The sequence below is a fragment of the Balaenoptera physalus genome, assembly GCF_965194825.1.
Source record: "Balaenoptera physalus genome assembly, chromosome: 16".
Lineage (NCBI taxonomy): Eukaryota > Metazoa > Chordata > Mammalia > Artiodactyla > Balaenopteridae > Balaenoptera > Balaenoptera physalus.
This window is the reverse complement of record NC_138898.1, coordinates 26340853-26362742: the sequence shown is the minus strand read 5'-3', so window position 1 is coordinate 26362742 and position 21890 is coordinate 26340853. Positions and strand designations below refer to the sequence as shown.

At 44.5% G+C, this 21890-nt stretch overlaps 1 protein-coding gene across 1 annotated transcript; it reads right to left on the bottom strand.

Annotated features, from left to right (window-relative positions):
- Positions 1-1802: 1802 nt before the first annotated feature.
- COMMD7 (COMM domain containing 7) lies at positions 1803-21440 on the bottom strand. Its single transcript, XM_082429753.1, has 9 exons — positions 21110-21440; positions 14626-14679; positions 14424-14526; positions 5298-5354; positions 5179-5216; positions 4628-4718; positions 4262-4311; positions 3820-3868; positions 1803-3276 (listed from the first exon to the last, which is right to left on the bottom strand). Exons 1-9 carry the CDS (start codon positions 21191-21193, stop codon positions 3200-3202), a joined length of 603 nt encoding a protein of 200 aa, XP_082285879.1. The 5' UTR covers positions 21194-21440; the 3' UTR covers positions 1803-3199.
- Between the last annotated feature and the right edge of the window lie 450 nt (positions 21441-21890).

Genomic DNA, 21890 nt, shown 5'->3' with positions numbered 1-21890 from the left:
GTTTCCCCATCTGTAACGCGAATGGATTTAACTAGATTGCACTTTAGGTAGCTTCCTGTTCTGACATTCTGTAAATTCTTTTTATATTAGATTCCTATGGTGTCAGGCACAAGAAACCTCATGGACACATTTGGAAGTTCTGTCCAAAGGCACTGATTTGCTCTTCTTTGGGACATGTGGGCAGTAATCTTAATATAAATTGGAACAATCTGTGAAGAGGTCAGTTTGGCACTGTCATGGTTTGGTTTGTGCATTAACTTGGCTGAGCCACTGTGCCCAGATGTTTGATCAAACATTATTCTGGATGTTTCTATAAAGGTGTTTTGGAGATGAGATTAACATTTAAATCAGTGGACTTTAAACCAGAGAAAAGCAGATTCCCCTTTGTAATGTGGGTGGGCCTCATCCAATCAGTTGAAGGTCTTAATAGACCAAAGACGGACTCCCCCACCTCCTCCCAGCAAGAAGGAATTCTGCCAGCAGACTGCCTTTGGACTGGATCTGCAACTCTTCCCTGGGTCTCCAGCCAGTCAGCCTACTCTACAGATTTTAGATTTACCAAGCCTCCACAATCCTGTGAGCCAATCCTTTAAAATAAATCAATCCTCTCTCTCTCTCACACACACACACACACACACATACACACACAGAGCTGGTTCTGTTCTCTGGAGAACACTCACTAATACCCACACTATTTATCAAAATTGTAAATGCTGGTTATAACCCATCCACATATCAGAATATATTGTAGCCACAGAAAACGATGCAGTCCCTTTGTGTACTGACATGGAAAGATCTCCAAGATATATTATGAATAATGTGTATAGTGTATAATCATCTGTGTAAACAACAATAAAAGAGTAAAACTTAAAATTTGTATTGCTTACCTGTGGGGGAAAAACTCTCTGGAAGGATAGCTAAGAAACTAACAGCAGGGGTTACCTGTTGGAGGAGGGCAGTGGGGGAACTGAGTAATGGGAGACAGGGCAGAGGGGCTTTTTGCTTTATTCCTTCTATATACTTTGCTAAATGCACATATTCTTTGACCCAGCAATTCCACATCCACATGTTTACCTTATAAATATACTTCCCCACATGCAAAATGGAATATATATATATATATATATATATATATATATATATATATATATATATATATATAAAATTCAGTTGCAGCATCGTTCATAAGAAAAGAAGACTGGAGGGACTTCCCTGGTGGCGCAGTGGTTAAGAATCCACCTGCCGGGGCTTCCCTGGTGGTGCAGTGGTTGAGAATCTGCCTGCCAATGCAGGGGACACGGGTTCGAGCCCTGGTCTGGGAAGATCCCACATGCCGCAGAGCAACTGGGCCCGTGAGCCACAATTACTGAGCCTGCGCGTCTGGAGCCTGTGCTCCGCAACAAGAGAGGCCGTGATAGTGAGAGGCCCGCGCACCACGATGAAGAGTGGCCCCCACTTGCCGCAACTAGAGAAAGCCCTTGCACAGAAACAAAGACCCAACACAGCCAAAAATAAATAAATAAATAAATAAATTTAAAAAAAGAATCCACCTGCCAATGCAGGGGACATGGTTCGAGCCCTGGTCGAAGAAGATCCCACGTGCCGCAGAGCTACTAAGCCCGTGTGTGCCTGTGCTCTACAGCCCACGAGCCACAACTACTGAGCCCGCACGCCTAGAGCCCGTGCTCTGCAAAAAGAACAGCCACTGCAATGAGAAGGCCGCGCATCGCAACAAAGAGTAGCCCCCGCTTGCTGCAACTAGAGAAAGCCCACACGCAGCAACGAAGACCCAACGCAGTCAAAAATAAATAAATAAAATAAATTTATTAAAAAAACAAAAGAAGAAGAAGAATGGAAACAACCCAAACACCCATCAGCAGGAAAGCGGTTAAATAAATCATCCATTTGTTATAAAAAATGAGGCTGCTCTCTCTGTTCTGATGTGGAATGATTTCCAAGTTAAGTGGGAAAAAGCGAGGTGCAGGACGCGGTGTGTACAGTATGCTACCATTTGTGTGGGAAGAAAAGTCAAACTCAGTGCCTGTGTATTTGCAAATGCATGAACACAGAATAAACTCATGACAGGTGTTCCCTCTGGGGAGGGGAACTAGGTAAGTGGGGAATGGGGCGGGAGAAGGAATTACTCTACAATGTATTTTTTGAATCATGGGCATGTATAATCTACTCAAAAGTTTTAAAAATTTCTGAGGGGAAGGGGAGAGGTAGGAGGAGGAGAACTTACGTGCCAGGGTGGTACTAAAGTCATCTGAACACAAAGCATTCATCCACTCCGCTTTTTATGAAGTTTTTAACCTGAGTTTCCCCTGAACTGCTCTTACGAATTCCCACTTTGGACCACGGTGAATTTCACTGAAGACCCAGGGCCCTCACCAAAATCAGGAAGATAATTTTTGAAGATAAGAGCACTAGCTCTCTGCAAGGCAGGTGACTCTTTAATCCATGCATAGAGACGACCAGATGCAGACCTGTTCTTCAGAACTTTTTTTTATTCTTCTTCTAACCACCAGAGAAGGTCAGCTTGAACCCAAACAAGCTGAAATAGCCTCAAAAGGCCCACCTCAAAAAAAAAAAAAAAGGCCCACCTCATTACACACAACAGGGCAAAACCTGAAGTGAAGCCTTAGTTTTTTTCAGAGCAGACCCAGCATGTATTCTTACACAGGTGTCCACTAAAGACTGATCAGCAAAGCACCACCACCACAAACATACAGACTCCGCTGGGGGCTCCCCCGTGGGTCATTCACGGAGTCCACCTCTTCCTCAGCCATAAACAAGCCCTTGTTCTTTGGCGGGGAAGGTCATCAGTGCGTATCTTGAGCGATAGACCATTTGTTTACTCTGGAACTTTGAAAGGGAGGTGACTCAACTTATTTCCTCCCCTGCATCTGAGATGCAATCTCTTCTCTGAATATCTAAACGGTGACCTGGGAGATAGGTCGTGGAGGGTCCCTCAACAAAGACTCTTCAGGACCAGCCTGTCAGGCTCCTTAAGTACTTAATCCTTTGTTTTTCAGAAACCTTTGCACCTGGGCTCCCAAGAGGCAAGCAGGCCCAAAGGAGCGGCCGCAGGCCCAAAGGAGTGGCCACAGGCCTGGGAGCGAGAGGTCTCTCTTAGCAGTCACCGGGGAGGAGGAGGGGGCGGGTGGGAGTGTGAGGTGGAGATGCAGGGGGACAGAAATCAGCTGAAACACTCCATGCTGGTTCTGACTCGCTCCATCTCGTGCAGGAAGCTGTAGAACTGAGGCAAGGTTAATTCTGGGGAGAGAAAATGCAGCTTCAGGTGAATGTTTCCAACTCCACAGAATCATCCAAGAAAATGAATTTCCACCCAGAGACTTTCTTTTTCTTTTTTGGTTTAGTACCTCTAAGCAGTTCTTGACAGGTGATTGATCATAATAAAGAACTGAAGCCTTGAACATAGAAAGTTCTCAGCTCCATAAAAAAAAAGGAAGGGGGGGGGATTTAAAATGGCATTAACTCCCCAGCACAAAGGGATGAAAGGGGGTCATTCAGGACAGTAGATGTGGCTCCTACAGCAAGAGCTTCTTTCTCTTCGATATTCGCCATTCCTACCTCACCCTTTCCCTTTTGCAAAAAGGTCTAAAAGTCTTCAAACTGTGGGGTCTCCAACCTGCTGACGGCTTATTATTTATAAGAGCAAAGGCAGCAGAATGGTGACTCCACAGCTTGGTTATGACTTTTTTTTCTGGAAAAATGATTGGTGGTGGGCTTCACAAGCCCAATGACTGAAGAAAACATGGAAAAAGGGAAAGGGCTCTAATGGGAATTTGGACTCACCTATGTATAAATTTTCAGTTTGATTTCCTTTCTTAACCACCAACTTTAACTGATCCAAAAAGGAAAAAGAGAAATAAAACATTTAAATTAAAATGATGACAACAGGGCAAAGAAATTCCTGAAACCTGAGCTGTCACGTAAACATCAAAGCATCCAGCATCTGACTTGAGAGTTACTAGGCAGCAGTCTGGATCATCCACCACCAAAACTTCTAACAATTTCCGCGATTACAGGAACAATCAGACTTTCAAGAACAATATCCAGATCCTATTAATCTGAAAGTAAGCGTGTTAGTGACTACATCTTTGACTGACCACATTGCTCTGAGATATACAAGGCACTTCAGTGGAAAATCCGTTTAACTGGATATTAAAGAAACCCGATGTAGATTGAATACCAAGTCAAAAATCTCCCAGTTTTCAGAGATCAGGAGAAGACTTACTTGTAAAAAAATACTTCCCACTTTTTCCAGTTCGCTGCTCCCAGACGTCACTGTGACACAAAAGAGAAAACCAGTAAGTGACTGGTTGAGGACTCACTCTGAAGACCCCAATCTTGCAAGTTGTACAGCAGAAGCCACGTAGGGGCCAGTATGAGGACAGCAGAATGTGCTTTTCAGGAAGTGAACTTATTGAGACCCGTGGATAGAAAGAGCTGCCGAATGTGGACAGCAACACAGAGAAGCAGGTGCTGGACCCGACAGTCTTGGGGGACCAAGGACGCCTCTTCCCCAGCAAAGTCATCTGAAAGCCTCTGCCACCCAACCCTACATCACCCAAATGACCCAGGACTGGCTCTAACTAGTTACCTCCAAATGTCCACTCCATATCTATAAGCTGGTTAATCATCAGAGTCTGACCTATGGCCCATCGAGCAAGGGTGGGGGCATTCTGTTTCCACTGGAACAAAAGCAAAAAGCCAAAGTCATAACAATGGGAAAAATCCCCCCTCTTCATCCCGCCCCCAACACAGCATGTTTAGTCTTTAGACAGACAGTGGGAAGCATGCGAACGAAGGGCTCAGCCTATGTGCACAGATCTGGGGGCTGGGGGGAGTCAAGAGGGGCAGGAGACTATACAAATGTTTTCTTTTATTCCCAGATTTAATCCAGATTGGAACAAAAACTGTATGACATTTATATTCAGTCAAATCAGAGGGAAAAAATTAGAGATGCACTGTATAGTGCTGTTTAAAAGCTGCATGTCTGTCATTTGCATGAAACCAAATGAAAAACATTAAGCTGGGAAATGGCACATGATGACTGATGGTTTTTCCTTAGTCAGCATTTTCCATTTGTTTCTCTTCATGAAATAAATGTAAGCGATCTTAATTAACCTTGATTAGGAGGAATTATGATACCTTTTCAGAAAAGTAAGTGGCTTTCTCCTCACTGAGACCTATAAGAGAACAGAAGGAGACATGAACACAGTGAAGGGCTGCAGGGCCTGTCACCCTGAGCAGCCATGGTGGTCACCTACCCAGAGTTATGAAATCAGCCCGGACCTGCTCAGCTGTGAGACTCTTCTTCAAGGCACCTAGGAGGGAGGGGAGAAAACAGTCAAAGAGGGCAAATCAATCAATCAGCTGGCAGTAAGTATTTAATGGGCAAAACCTAAGTGACCGGGACGACAAGAGGAATGAGCAGACTCAGCTCCACTCAGTCCAGTCGGGGAGGAAGGAGCCCCCGAGACCAGGGAGAACGAGGCAGCACATATTGGGGTTTTTTTTGTGCCACACAAGTGTTGGCCCCTCCAGAAAGTATGGATGAAGTCAGAGACAAAAGAAAAGACTGTATGGACTTGGGGATGGGGCACTTGATCTGAGGAAATAAGGCCACGGACTCCTGGAGCCAAGTGGGGGAGTTCAAGGTCAGACAGGGTGCAGGGGTAACAGCCCGGAGCTGCACCGTGTGATCCGTAACCACGGAACGTACGTGGCTCTTTATTTATTTATTTTTTTTCTGTTTTTGGCCGCACCACGAGGCTTGCGGGGATCTTGGTTCCCCGACCAGGGATGAAACCTGGGCCCTCGGCACGGAAAGCGCTAAGTCCTAACCACTGGACCGCCAGGGAATTCCCCTCTTTAACTTTTAGTGAATTAAAATTAAAGAAAATGTACTATTCTGTTCCTCAGTTGCATTAGCCGTTCCAAGTGCTCAATTGCCACATGGGCCCAGGGGCCACAGCACTGGTCAGGGCAGATTATACACCGTTCCCATCTACATACTGGCCAGCCTGCCGCAGAAGATCAGCCCTCAGGAAGTAAACCCAGGTGGACTAAGCAGTTTGGCCGCTACAGTTCCCAAGTCACTTGCAGAGGGGCTATCAAGACCTCCCCTCAGGAGCCCTGGGAACCCCCCACCCCGTGGGAGCCGCTTTGTCTGCTTGCAGGCTCCCGTTCCTGAAAACAAACTGCTGCCAGCAATCCGGGCTTCTCAACGTTTAACCTGCGGGCTACAGCCTCGAGTCACGATTTGGCAGCGGCTTTAAAATTTTCCACTTCTTAGTCTTCCAGAAGATGACTAATCAAAGAGTAAGAAGACATCCACCACCATCCAGGGAGGGCCCTGAAGTAACACCCTAAACCTGAGCCTCCACCCCCATTGCACTCCAGAAAAACAATCCTAAAGGCTGTTGTCCCCTGCAAAATAAACCATGTCAACAAAGGGAGGAAATCTTTTATCTGCAAAATCAGACCGAGCAAGGAAACCACCGGGAAATAAAAAAGGCAAGACCCCAGGAAACCTTGGCCATAAAAGCTCTCCAAGAAGGCGGCTACATTCCAGACACTCCAAAGAACTCCTGGCTACCTCGGGTGCTGCTCCTTAGTTTATATCCAGTTCAAATCCAATATTCTGTTTGATGACCCCAAAATACTCTGAAGTGGAGATTATTATTGTAACTTTTAATTTACCAGGAAACTAAAGATAAGAATGATTAAGCTTTTGGGGGAGAAGGTTTGGCAAATCCATAGTCAACGACTGCACTGCCAAGAACTCACCTGCAGCTATGCCCCCCAAATACACTGAGATCTACGTGGGCAGCTCTTCAGCAATGTGGGCAGGAGAGATGAAATGTCAGGAACAGTACGTTGGTTTTGGTGCATCCACACAACCGCCTGGGCGCCGAGGTGATTTTGTTAAAACTTAAGTCAGACCATGTGTCTCCTCTGCTCAAAACCCTCTAATAGCTCCTGTTTCACTCATAGTAAAATCCAAAGCTCTCACAATGCCCGGCAGGATCTGGCCTTCTTTAGAACCCTATGCTCTCTCCCTCGCTTAGCTCTTCCTGTAATTTGCTAGGCAGGGTCCTACCTCCAGGCATTTGCCCTTGCAGTTCCCTCTGCTGGGAACACACTTCCTCAAATCCGCACATGCTCACTCCCTCACTTCATTCTGGAATCTACTTGAATCGCACCTCCTCTGAAAGGATCCCTGACCACTCTTCAAGTATACTTTTCTGCATCGCATTTATAACTACTCAACTTTATGTTACATATTTATTGTCAATTTTCCCACTAAAATGTCAGTTTGATGAGAAAAAGGACTTGGTCCATTTTGCCTACTGCTGTGTCCCAAGCTCCTAAAAAAGTGCCTGGCACTGTTCATTGGTTGGTACTCAATAAACACATACTGAATGAAAGAATCCATACAATGGAATACTATGCAACCTTTAAAAAGAATAAGGTAGCTCTTGATGTGCCTATTTGCAAAATATAATTAAAAGAAGAAAAGGAAAGGTAAGAACAGTCTGCACAGTGTAATCCCTTTTGCATAAATAAAGAAGTATACATTATCTATTCTTATTTCTAGCTTTAATTATATCCTTATCTTATAGCTAAGTAGACAGATGTAAGGCATATTTTTTCTGAACATATCCACAAAAAACTTAAGAGTGGATATCTTTTGGGAAAGGGACTGGGTGGGACTTTGTTTTTCTTTGTGTCATTTAAAAATGTTCTAGCTGCACGCTGGTTTTTTTATGTGAAGATAGTAAAATTGTGAGCCATTTTTGTTTTCCTTCTTGTACTTTCTATAATTAAAAAACAATGCCCCCCACCCCAAGAAAAAAAAATTAAATGAATTGCTCAGGGCCACAACAGCTGGCAAGTGGCAGAGAAAGTCGCTTACAGGCCAGAGGGTCCCCAAACCCAGGCTCTTTCCACTCCAGGTCATTCAGAAATGCTGTCGGGGAGGCGGTACCAGGCCACGCCTTGACAGTGACTGACAACAGAGGCTACCAAGCTGCAGGGGCCAGAGCAAGCTCTCTGTCCTGCTGTCACCTCATTACCTGGGGCAGGCAGGAGCCACACTTTGGAAATATGCATATGTATATATATATTTGCATTGTGCTAGGCCTCAGGCCCTTGGCTTCTTTTTCAGCTTTTTCCTTTGGTGATTCCTTTGTCCTAAGCACAAGACAGGCCTGCAGCCTTGACCCTATGTCAGATAGAAAACTCTGAACTCCAGGGCTGGAGTCACCAGAACATGTCACTAGGGGAAATCTAAGAATGTCCTTTAAACACAGATAACCATCTGGGATGGTTTATAAAGTCCTTGAGCTCCACTTTTCACAGGAACAGCTGCCTTAGGCAAACCCCCATTGCCATCAAACAGGACGGGTGACAAGACAGAGGTGTATGTGATGGTGAGGGTTTCAGGAAACAGTTGGAAAATTAGCAAACACTATTCTTCCAGCCAAAATCTATGTAAGTTTATTCAGTATAATAAGGGAAGCCCAAGCAACAGAACTAAGCCTTGGTGAAGAGCCCTGGAGGAGGAAGCAGATGGGAGAGCACCATGAGCCCCATTCATTCAGTCATTACTGACCCTCAAGGCTGACCAGCTGAATCCACCCCTGCAAGGTTCACAGGGAAACAGAGGTCATGGTCACTGTACACAGATGTACTGAGCGCCCACTATGTGCCAGCACTGTGCTGGACCCTGGAATACATCAATGAACTCAACAGGCAACAATCTCTGTTCTCCTGAGGCTCACAATCTTTTGGGAGGAGAAAGTCCAAAACAATAATGTAACAAGTAGGTAAAGCCATACAGATTATTATTGAAAAGTGCCACAGAGAAAAGTAACAGAGCAGGGTAAGGTCAGGAACCCTGGGGGACTTAGTTCAACATTTGATTAAATACCATTTGTGACTATTGTTCAGTGCTGATTATTCCTTTTTTGGCCCAGCCAGACAGACTCCTTTGGGAGTGGGGAAAGGGAGTTATCACCTTTTCTTAAAAAACAACCAGTTACTGAGTACCCACAAGGGCCAGATATCTTGCAATGTATTAAAGTAAAAACCGCTTAAATTATGGCCCTACTGTGAAGTTATCTGTAATCTTTTCTAGGAGACAACTCATGATGATACTGACAATCAATCATCATACCAGCGGCAGTGTAGCCACCACTCATTATTGAAGCAAGCGCTTTACATTTATCTTTCTCCATTTTTTTGGAAGAAATGTTTTTTTTTAATTTTTATTTTAAAATTATTTTCTTTTAATTTTTTTTGGCTGCGCCACACAGCTTATGGGATCTTAGTTCCCCGACCAAGGACTGAACCTGGCCCCGGAAGTGAAAGTGTGAGTCCTAACCACTAGACCGCCATCTTTCTCCATTCTTGCAACAATGTATGAGCTACTAGTATTAGCTCCATTTTATTCCTGAAGAAACTGATTCTCAGAGTGACTTGGCTAAGTGACTTGGCTCAAGGTCCCAGAGCTGTGAAGGAGCCACAGTGACAAGTGAGCACACAAGGGCCACCTAGGAACCGAATGCAAGGTGGGGGCCCTATCGGGATCCTGATGAGAACGCCACTTACAAACAAAATGTATGAGACAATGGGGAAGTCTGAACACTGACTGCATATTTTAATTTTAGATATGATAGTTGCATAGACTTGATAAGGGGGAAAAAGTCCTTTATCTTTTAGAGATACATAACTAGGAATTGAATGAACTGAATGAAACGATATGATATCTGAGATTTGTTTAAAAATAGTCCAGTTTGGAGAGCAATGAGGAGAATTAGTGGGGCACAGATGAAGCTATTCGTCCATGGGATGATAAAGGTTGATCTCAGGTGCTTTTAAGAATTACATACTAAGTAGTAAAAGAAAAACACCAAAAAAAACAAAAAAAACCCCAAACCAAAAACCCCACAAGCTTTGAGCTAATCAAGGGAGGTTCTAGCAGCAGCTTTTCCACTGTAAGATCTTAAGTAAGTCACTTCCCCTCTCTAGGGCTCTGTTTCTTTATCTCCAAGACAAAGATCAGACTAGATCAGCACTTTACAAAGCTTTTACTTGACCCTCCCCCTGCCCCCCTCCCCCCCTCCAAAAAAAGAAGAGGTCCATGGTTAACTGTTTTACAGATACTGGTTAAGCAGGTTGCTTTACTGCAGGACTTTTCAGAGCCTGAGATATGTTAATGTGTGTGTGAATCTCCAAGATTCCAAGGCTGGGGGGTGCGAGGACAGTATTTTATGACCCTGTCTGGCCACTGAAGTCTCTTCTGGATGAAAACACCAATCTGGGGAAGACTGATCTGGAGAGTTCTCCAGGTCCTTTCAGCTCTAACAAGCTGCACTTCTACAATGAGGTCTTACTGTACAAGCAGGACCAGGATGAGGGAAGGGGAAGAGAATGAGGGCCTTACACTTCAGACTAGCTTGGGGAAGGCCTTGAATGCCAAGTTAAGGACTACAGAATTTATTATGCAAAATAAAACAGTTGAGAGGAGCAACAGGATCCAAGGGTCCAAGTTGTACTACACTCCAGGGCAAACTGGAAGCTGGGATGGGAGAACAGAAGCGGAGATGCTGCTGCCGTAACAAGGCATGAAGGGCCAAGAACTTGTTCTGGGATGGCAGCCTTTGGGACTGAAAAGAAAATGGCACATTGGGAATTCCCTGGTGGTCCAGTGGTTAGGGCTCCATACTCTCACTGCCGAGGGCCCGGGTTCAATCTGTGGTTGGGGAACTAAAATCCCACAAGCCGTGCAGTGCAGAAAAAAAAAAAAAAAAAAGGAAAAGAAAATGGCACATCAGGCCAAGGGATGAGGAAGAGGCCAAGAGACTTACAAGCTACCTCAGATGCTTAGGAGATGCTCTGGAAGAAATGGAGAATTCAAGCAGAAAAACTCTGCAGGAAGAGAAAAGTCAGACTGCATGAAAACAAAAAGAAGAGTAAAACAAATTCTTGAGAGCTACTGAGAAGTACAGCAAACCTGAGACTTCGATTCTAGAACTTGAAAAGCTTGAAAAGCTTTGGGGCATTAAATAGTCAAGAGGTGAATTCAGATCCTCTCCATTAGATGAAGGAAGGAACGTTTTACCTGATGATCTGATATCGAGGCAAAGGACTGAAATTAACTGAACAATCAATAAATAATGTTGAAGTTCAGCAAGCACTGTACTAACTCATTTATTCCTAACGCCAACACCATAAACTGCTCTCATTATTCCGTTTTTCAGATGAGAAACTGAGGCGCCAAGAGGCTGATTTGTCCAAGGCCAAATACATTAGGTGATATGACCAAGACTCAAATCCAAGTGAGCTTGCAAAGCCCATCCCTGGAACTCAGCATACCTCAGTGTTCTCTGCATCTATAGAAAGCAGTCTGCTATAAACACTGATAATCAATCCTGCTTGAAGAATATACACCCAGCATCCCCTGGGAGGATCACAGGGTCTCCCAAGTTCAGCTCAACTCACCTAGAATGTACTAAAAGCTCCTGCTCTATGTCTTCACTTTACTTGTGACTGTGGCTTAGGAAAGTAGTACAGACCTGCCCCTGACTTCAAAGAACTGTCTGTTAGGTTAGGGCCACGAGATAGACACACACAAAACAGCATGATCAACAGAAAACAAAATGATTACAGTCCAAAACGAGAGCTGCAGATAAAAGAACCTATCTCGGTTGTTGAGAGGAAGGGGAGGTCACCATGGACTGAAATGGTTTGGGAAGACTTTCTGAAAGAGGTAGAACAGAGGCTGGAGCGCAAGGATTAGGAGGGATTAAGGCAGTCTGGCAGGATGGAATGTGGTGGGGAGCAGAGATGAGAAGGACAGCAAAGAATGGAGGCAGGGACACCAGACAGAGATCTCCTGAAAAACCAGTATCCTCAACAGCTCACAGGTTTCCCCATTCCTACAGGTGTAGGCTAGGCAATGAGAATAAAGAGAATAAGTACTCCTGGTTCTGCACTCTGGGCACCTGTCCTACGAAATGCTCATGTAAGTTGAGAACATAGATTTCCTAAGGACGTTCACTGCGATATTGTTTCTAAGAGTGAAGAGTCAGAACTAAAATGTCCAGCAACAGGAAATGGATTAACTAGAAGAAGATATATTCAGTCCAAGGTACACTGCAGTCATCAGAAGAATGAAGTTGATGTGGAGAGATCTCCATGATGTACTAGGTATGAAAAAATGCAAGCCGCAGAGCAATTCTATGGTTTATTACCATTTGTGAAAAACAAAACTACATGAATGCATACGTGTATGTCTACCAGTGTATATAAAAATATAAAAGGATATACATTGGACTTCCCTGGTGGCACAGTGGTTAAGAATCTACCTGACAATGCAGGGGTCACGGGTTTGAGCCCTGGTCCAGGAAGATCCTACATGGTTCAGAGCGGCTAAGCCCGTGCACCACAACTACTGAGCCTGAGCTCTAGAGCCTGCGAGCCACAACTACTGAGCCTGCATGCCATAACTACTGAAGCCCACGTGCCTAGAACCCATGCTCCACAACAAGAGAAGCCACCGCAATGAGCAGCCCGCGCACCGCAACGAAAAGTAGCCCCCGCTCGCTGCAACTAGAGGAAGCCTGCGCACAGCAACAAAGACCCAATGCAGACAAAAATAAACAAATAAAATTAAAAAAAAAAAAAAGGATATATACCAAAATTATACTGTGATTATTCCTAGAGACAAGAGTGGGGTGAGAGTAAAAGGGGATTTTCCCTTTGACTCTCCAGAGCTCTGCAGTTTTAAGTTTATAATGAAAATTTACTCCTGTGTTAAAAAGACTGCAAGTTCCCATCCAGCCTTGTTCTCATGCTTTAACCTGCCATGAGGGCAAAGAATGCAAGAACTGCACAAACAGAGGATCATAAAATTTCACAGCTGGAAACCTCAGGGACGTTCTGATTCACACCACCTGAACCTTAGGAGCACAAGACACGGCAAAGGAAAGGATCTGCACTAAGATATAACAGAAGGCCCAACAGGAACAAACAAATCAAGCACCCAACTTTTAATGCACCTTTGCGCTGAGATCTTGGGAAGATCAGCTTATTACTGATTTTTAAAATATGCCAGCTGGGGATGCTGTTTTACTTCCTCTCAGCCCGGTTGACATTTATTCATTCCTTAAGACTGGGCTCAAATGTCATGTCTCTCTTTAAATAAAATTAACTTTTAATTAGATTGCCAAATTAATTCTTGCAACTTTTTAGACAAAACATAGCTAAAAATAAACAATTAAAACAACCTGCAGTCCTACTACCCAGATAGAGCCACAGTTAACATTTTTTTTTTACACAAAAATAGGACAGTGGCAGACAGTATTAAACAGAATACTGTGAAAGGTTTTCCATATCATTACATTTTCCTCAACAGCATCTTTTTAAATTACTACATAACTTGAAAAATAAGAACAACCTTTTGCTGAGGTACTGTGCTAAGCATTTTATTTACATTATCTTAATTAATCTTCAAAACAACTCCACGCACACACCAAAAACAAGCTTAGATGGAGGGGAACAACTGCTGGGGGACAGTTGTTGCTAGGGGTTGAAAGAGATCAGGTACTTAGCCAAAGTCACACTACTTATCAAGGGCCAGACTCACACCCAGGTCCTACTAACTCAAACTGAATTCTTGACCACCGGGATACTCCCCTCTAAAAATGGACCACAACTCGTTACACCGATTTCCAGCTGCTGGGTAATTTGATTGCTTCTAATTTTTCTCTGTCATTAACAGTGCTACGACAGACAGCCCTACAGCTCAACCTTTGTGATCACCACCCTTCTGGCTAGAAACTTTCTCTGATTGCTCTAAGGCAAACCCTGCTTCTCAAACCATCTGCAGCAAAAGACCTATCTTTTAAATTTTTCAATCCATCATGGACTGATATTTTTGTAAAATACAATGAAAATTAATCCCTAGAACTATGAAATGAAAAAACACATACAAAATATAAGCCCCAAATGGTTACAATGGTCAATTACATGTTTATGTATTATTTTACCACAGTTAAAAAAAAAGCCCCATTTAAAAAAATTAACAGACGCAAGAGACTTCGTCAAATTGTCATAAAAGTTTCTAAATTCTTACTCTCAGTTTCTGCACCTATCACGTAGAGGACCAGATAAGTCTGGGCACGGAAGCTGCGATGCAGACCGCAATTATACTCTCCCATGGCTATCTGTTTACCTGGCTTCCCTTCCTAGACTGCAGTCCCGCCCATGTCTGGTTCACTACCAAACGCTCTGGCTCAGTGCCCAGAGCACACTTGCCAACTCGGTGCATTGAGGGAATGTTCAAGTAATGTCTCTGGCCTTGGCTGCCGGGAGAGGCTACTCACCATTTGGAACCAGGAGGAGGCTCTTCACGATGCTTCTGAGGGGACCGAGACTGATCTGGTTGGTGGTGGCAAATTCAGAGAGCTGAGCCAGAAACCTTTCCACCTGCAGAGAGGGGACAGCACAAACCAGGGCTTCACTTTCTAAGCATCTCAGGACTGTAGGCCCACACTCGGGAACGCTCCTTATCACAAGATACTTTACCTCTTTTGGCTCAGTTAGGAAGTGGAAGAGTACTTCCGTCAGGGCTGAGAACTTCTGTGAAGAGAATACAGAACATCAGTAAAATTCTACTCCTGGGTCAGTGTTCCCACATCCCATCCTACTACAGCCCCTTAAGACAGAAGAAGAACACACAGATGTTGATACCTGTTTTGAGCATCTTAAAGTTACAGACATTCATAATTTGAAAATATGTAAGCACACCAATGTTCATTGCAGCACTATTTACAACAGCCGAGAGGCGCAAGCAACCTAAGCGTCCATCAACAGATGAATGGATAAGGAAGATGTGGTACGTATATACAATGGAATATTACTCAGCCATAAAAAGAATGAAATCTTGCCATTGGCAACAACATGGATGGATGTAGAAGGTATTATGCTAAGTGAAATAAGTCACAGAAAAACAAATACCATATGATCTCACTTATATGTGGAATCTGAAAAACAAAACAAACAAAACAAAAACAGACTCACAGATACAGAGGGGAGAGGGGTGGGGTATGAAGTGGGCTAAGGGGATTAAGAGGTACAAACTTCCAGTTACAAAATAAGCCAGGAAGAGAGCTCTCACCAGGAACTGAATCTGGTGGCACCCTGATCTTGGAATCACCAGCCTCCAGAACTGTGAGAAATAAATCTCTGCTGTTCAAGCCGCCCAGTCTGTGGTATTTTGTTACAGCAGCCCAAGCAGACTGAGACACATGTCATTACTTTCCCATGTTCCCTCCCAATGGACACAGTGTGTGTGGCATAGTAGGGAAAATCAACACACAAGAGTTTAAAAGATCCAGATGTGAATCACTGTTCTGCTGACCACCTGTGTGACCCTGGGCAAGTCACTCAGCCTCACTGTGATTCAGTCCCCATTGGGAAAACAAAGGTAATAATACATAGCTTCCAGAACAGTACTAATTGGCACATGCAAAGCCTCCAGTACAGTGCCAGGCTAGAGGCTAAACAAACAGTAGCAATTACCACAGCTACAATTAAAGTCACTATGCCAATAGAGCCACCTTCCTGAAGCAATATAACATTTAAACAAAAAAGATTACAGATACTTCAGCTCAGAGCCCCCAAAGCTATACGTGTTATATGACTGTCAAATGCATCTGCCCTTTTTCCCATGACACTAAACTCCACGCAAACCCCTGGCAAGGCTCTGTATTATTTTATTCTAAAATGTATTCTATTTTAAAATATAAAACTAGTGTTTGAAAATATAAAAGTAATATATGCAGAAGGTTTTAAAAAGACCCAGCTAACATAAAAGAATATAAAATAAAATGTTGACAAAGTGAGAGAGTGGCATGGACATATATACACTACCAAACGTAAAATAGATAGCTAGTGGGAAGCAGCCGCATAGCACAGGGAGATTAGCTCGGTGCTTTGTGACCACCTAGAGAGGTGGGATAGGGAGGGTGGGAGGGAGGGAGATGCAAGAGGGAAGAGATATGGGAACATATGTATATGTATAACTGATTCACTTTGTTATAAAGCAGAAACTAACACCATTGTAAAGCAATTATACTCCAATAAAGATGTTAAAAAATAATAATAATAAAATAAAATAAAATAAAATGTCTTGCTCCCTCCCTGGCCCCTCCCACCTTACTCCCACTCCCCAGGGTAGTCACTGCTAACACCTCTGGGGCCCTCCCATCATTTTATTTTCATTTAATTTCTTTTAAATACAAATGGGATCATACAGAACCCACTCTCTGCACCTCACCTTTTTTTCACTCAATTACATCTTAGAGATCAATCATGTCAGCAGATATAAATCTACCCAGTTCTTTTAACAACTTTATGACATTCAACTGGCAAAGACTTAGCATAATTTAGTTCCCTAGAAATGAACATTAATGGGTGTGTTTGTTGGTGTTATGTAAACGATGCTGCAATGAATATCCTCCCACATATTTCTTTGTGACACGTATGTCTATAAGATATATTCTCGGGAATTCCCGGGAGGGCCAGCAGTTAGAACTCTGAGCTTTCACTGCCAAGGGCCCGGCTTCAATCCCTGGTCAGGAAACTAAGATCCTACAAACCTCGCGGTGTGGTAAAAAAAAAAAGAAATATTCTTAAAATGCATCCTAGGTCAAAGGATATATGCATTTTTTATGTTGAGGTGTAGTTCAAGTACAATATTATATAAGTTTCAGGTGTACAACACAGTAATTCATAATTTTTAAAGGTTATATTCCATTTATAGTTTTTATAAAATATTGGCTATATTCCCTGTGTTGTACAATATATCCTTATAGCTTATTTATTTATTTATTTATTTATTTATTTTTATTTTTGGCTGTGTTGGGTCTTCATTGCTGTGTGTAGGCTTTCTCTAGTTGTGGTGAGCGGAGGTTACTCTTCGTTGTGGTGCGCGGGCTTCTCATTGTCGTGGCTTCTCTTGTTGCAGAGCACAGGCTCTAGGCACGCAAGCTTCAGTAGTTGTGGCATGTGGGCTCAGTAGTTGTGGCTTGTGGGCTCTAGAGCTCAGGCTCAGTAGTTGTGGCGCACGGGCTTAGTTGCTCCACGGCATGTGGGATCTTCCCAGGCCAGGGCTCGAACCCGTGTCCCTTGCACTGGCAGGCAGATTCTTAACCACCGCGCCACCAAGGAAGCCCTTTATAGCTTATTTATTTTTTACATAATAGTTTGTACCTCTTAATCCCCTACCCCTATCTTGCCCCTCCCCCCTAGCTTATTCTCTAAGATACATGCATTTTAAATTCTGAGAAAATAGTGCCAAACTGCCTTGCAAAGAAGTTGCAGGATTTACACTCCCACCACCCAATGGCATAGAGGTGTCTGCTTTCTCAAAACTTCATGGATATTCCATGGGAACACTTTAACCAATGCTGGTCCAGGGGCTGTTTTTCTGCAGTATTTGTGATATTGGGTATCAGCCTTGCCCAAATGCTGATACAGTGAAAACAAGAACAGTCAAGACTGGCTTGAGAATGTGTCCTCAAACTGTGAGTTTTCCTGTTTCTTTAATTTTTTTTTTTTTTGCTGCAGATCTGTGGAACTGTCAGATCTTTGGCCAACCTTGTTTCCTATGCCACCCGGGGCCTTTTAAAAACTGGGGCAACTGAGAAGGCCTCCAGCTGCTCTTCCATTTCCAGGCCTCAGCTTAGCACTCAGGCTCGGGCTCCTTGTGTGGTCTCATCCTTGCCTCTCCTCTCAAGAGGGACCTCAAGCTACTGTGGTCTGTAGGCTGTTACCGACCCCCATCCCTATCTCCACTCTTCCAAAACCTCCTTATCCTTCAAAGCCCTGCCAAGATACCAGGACACTCCCAACAAGAAAGGGACCTACCCAGATTCTTAAGTTCTGAGGCTCCCTCTTAGAACCTCACCTGGGGGCACTTAGAATTTTCAATCTTGATAAGGAACACAAACCTGTCTTAACAGAGAAGGTTCCTCCTCCAGCTTTGTATGGTCAACTGCACCTTAATTATTGTAAGTGCACAGTAAGTATTTGTTGAATAAATCTTCCCTAAACACCTTCCCCATTCTTTGCCTTTGTACCTGCATAGCTGTCTCTCCCTGGAATGCTCACCTGCTCATGAATATCTATGAAATCAAAATCTTAACTATTCTTAGCAGTTAAACATATGAAAAGATGCTCAAGATCATTCCAGATGAGAAATGCAAATCAGCAAAACAAGGAAATACCAAGTTTTCACTTATCAGATCTTCAAACTAATAGTCTGATGACACCAGTGTTGGTGAAAGTAACAGACATGCTTGCACACTGTTGAGAAGATAAACTGGGGCAACCTTTCTGGACTGTAACTTAGCAAAATCCATATCTACTTTTTTAAACAATCAGACCCTTTGACCTAGTAATTCCACTGCAAGAAGTATACCCTTCAGAGATGTTCTAGAAAGTAAACCCAGACACACACAAAGCAGTTTGTTGACAGCACTGTTCTTAAAAATAAAACACTGAAAGCAACTTAAGTGTCTATTAATAGGGGACTGGTTAAATTATGTTAGATCTGTTTCAAGGAATATCACACTCCCTTTTTTTTTTTTTATCACACTCCCTTTTGTGTAAAAAAAAAGTTTTTAAAGGATACCCATACATATGATGGCAGATTGCAGACTTTTTTTTTTCTATAAAGATACATGAGAAACTATCAAAATGATGATTTCTGGAGACAAGAGAAATAGGTGTTTTTATTTTAATTTTATACCTTTGAATACTGTCTGAATTTTCTAACTGTGTGTGTTGCTAGGTGAGAGACTGTAGACCATTTGTTTTCTTCTTTATATTTTTCTGAATCTGAATATCCTCTCATAACCACTCTAAAAATGATTATTTTTTAATCCTACCTACTCTCAAGGCTCCATGTTACCTAGGACTGTCCACGGCATCAGGGAGCACACGCAGATCCACTCGGTGCTGTACCGCGTCTGACCTGCCCCAGCAGATCACAACTGCCCCAGCACAAGAGGCCTCATTCATCAAGCCTTTGTAAATCTCACTGGGTTTAGTGACTATTTGGTGCATAGTAGGCATTCAGATAAATACCCACCGAATAAGCAATAAATGGTGATGCCAACATTAATACAATGATTCTTTTTCTCCTTGAGGCCTGGGCCTCAGACTTCAAGGTAAGTTCAGCTAACAGAGTGGCTACTCAGAGAAGTTTGATCACCCAAGAAAAGGGGGAAAAATGGCCCAAAGGACTCTGATAAGTTGCTCATCAAGAAAATGCTTTCTGTATTAAAAACAAAGGTAAAGGTTTAAAGTGCGTTTCAAGGTTAGAAAATGAGTCCAGCTCTGATCTTAAAGGAGGTGGATTATCTTTGGAATACCAAGTTGGAGGTAACCTTAGAGATCATACAATCCAGGAGCTTTAAAAAAAGTTTTTTAGCAGCAGAATCTTTTTTATTCTCCCAATGGAAGTCTTTCAGAAAGCCCCAGTACATAAACAAGTAAAAGCTAAACTACCTGATTGGGGAGACCACCTACAAAGCTCTATTCTAGTGTGTTTAATTCCCCCGGATCTGAAGTCAGGTGTCCGGTCCTGAATTCCTGGCTCCACCACTTCCTGGTTGTCTGCCCTTAAACAGGTCAATTTATTTCCCTGAACCATTTTTCTCATCTGTGAAATGGGAATGGTAATAGTACCTGACTCCTAGGGTGGTTGCAAGAACTCGGTGACTTAATACACATAAAAGCACTTAGAACTGGGCTGTGCAATACAGTGGCCGCTAGCCATGTGTGGCTACTGAGCACTTGAAAAAGGCTAATCTAATTACAGATGTGCTTTAAAATACACACTAGAATCAGAAACCTAAGTACCAAAAAGTGAAATATCTCACTGATATATTTTATGTGGGTTACACATTGAAATGATAATATTCTGATATAGTGGATTACAGAAAACACATTAAATTCATTTCCTGTTTCTTCTGAATTTTTAAATGTGGCTACTAGGAAATGTAAAAGTAGACCTGAGGCTTGCAGTTCATTTTTCTTGGACACTGAAGCCATAGAACATGACTGGCATACCAATTAGTGTTACTTCCTGAGAAAACAATAAGTTGTGAGGATGTTGAGATGAAAGAGAGGGGCCCAACCTCCTGGGAAGTTACAACCCAGTGGGGGAAATAAATGCACCTTTGCTGTGATGGTGAGAAGTGACATTTTAACTTGCTTAATTTTGCTGACTTAGTGGTATGAAAGGGGCATCCCAACCAGCACAGGAGCAGGAAGACTTCAAGGTTGACTGGTTGGCACCTGCAGCCTGAAAAAGCCTTTGCCAGCTCCACTACCATCAGGGACCCGCCCTCTACTGTGTAGGGTACATGGTTTCTTTCCTTGGGGACTACCAGTATCTCCCTTAATTGGGGGGGATGGGAGTGGCAAGGACAGGATGTCATCTCTTGCCCACAGAGCCATTCTGGCCTGGCCATTACCTACACACATCCCACCCCCTGATGACCTGCCCCCACTCCAGGCTCCTTCAGCCCCCTCGAGATGCTGAGACCCTCCTCAGTCTCCCCAAGACCCCCGGCCTTCCTACAAAATGTCTCAGTCCCTCGCCTGGCCCACCAAATTCCACGGCTCCCCCAAACTCCATCAGCCTCCCAAGGCCCTTAGTCTGTTACTTCAGTTCTCCCAACTCCCTTCGGCCTCATCAAGACTCCCCTCAGCCCCGCTTCCGGGACCCTGCAAACTCTCCTGGTTCCCAGGACCCCCAGAAGTCCCCCAGTCCCATTTCTGGGTCCCCGAGATCCCCCTGGGATCCCTCAGCCTGGCCTTAGGCCTCCCGAGATCCTTCGGCCCTCAAAACTGGCCTGAGACCCCAATTCTCCTCAGCCCCTCCCCGAACCCCCCCCCCCTACGGCCACAACGCACAGCGGGCGGCCGCGGCCTAAACCGCCATCCCCTCCGGGCACCCCCCCCCCCCCGGATCCCGCGTCGCGGTCGCCCGGCCCACCTGTGCGTCCAGCTGGTTCAGCTGCTGCATGTCGCCGCCCACGGCCTCGGGCACGGGGTCCTGCGTGCAGTGCAGGCGGCCCATGGCGTCCGCTCAGCGCCGCAGACCCCCAGCTCCCGCGCCTCCCCGGACTTCCTCCTTCGCGCCGCCGGCCTCGCCGCGCTTCCGCAGCCGCACTTTCGCCACGGGCCGCCGCCGCCGCCGCGCTCCTCTCGGACCGGTTCCGGGTGCGCCCTCACCGAGCCGCTGACACGCGCGGACCCCGTGTGGGGCGGGGCAGGGGCGCCCTCGCGGAGCCCTGGATACCCGCGACCGCTGTGTCCAGTCCAGGGCGCTGAGCAGCACAGCGGTGAAACGCGGGATTCCCTGCGTGATCTCCCCTTGGGCTCAGAGCGTGGCCTCTCGGAACCTGCTTCACTATCCGTAAAATGATCCCGGGGATGGCGCCTTAAATGCACTCACCCTCTTAAAATGTTTAGAAGATAGCCTGGCACACTGGAGGTCCTCAACCAATGGCTAGCTGCTATCATTAACATCGTTACTATGCATCAGAAGATATTTAGGGCATGCCTCTTAGATGCCAGGCACTGCGGATAGAAAAGTGAACAGGCAGGCCAAGTGTCTCTGGGAGAGCTTGGGTCAGAGCAGAGCAATGAAAGCTCAAACTTGGGCTTGCACCAGCATCATCTGGAGGGCATGCCAATTGCTGGGCCCCACCCCCAGAGTTTCTGATTAGAAAAGCCTGGGATAGAACCTGAGAATTTTGCATTTCCAACGACTT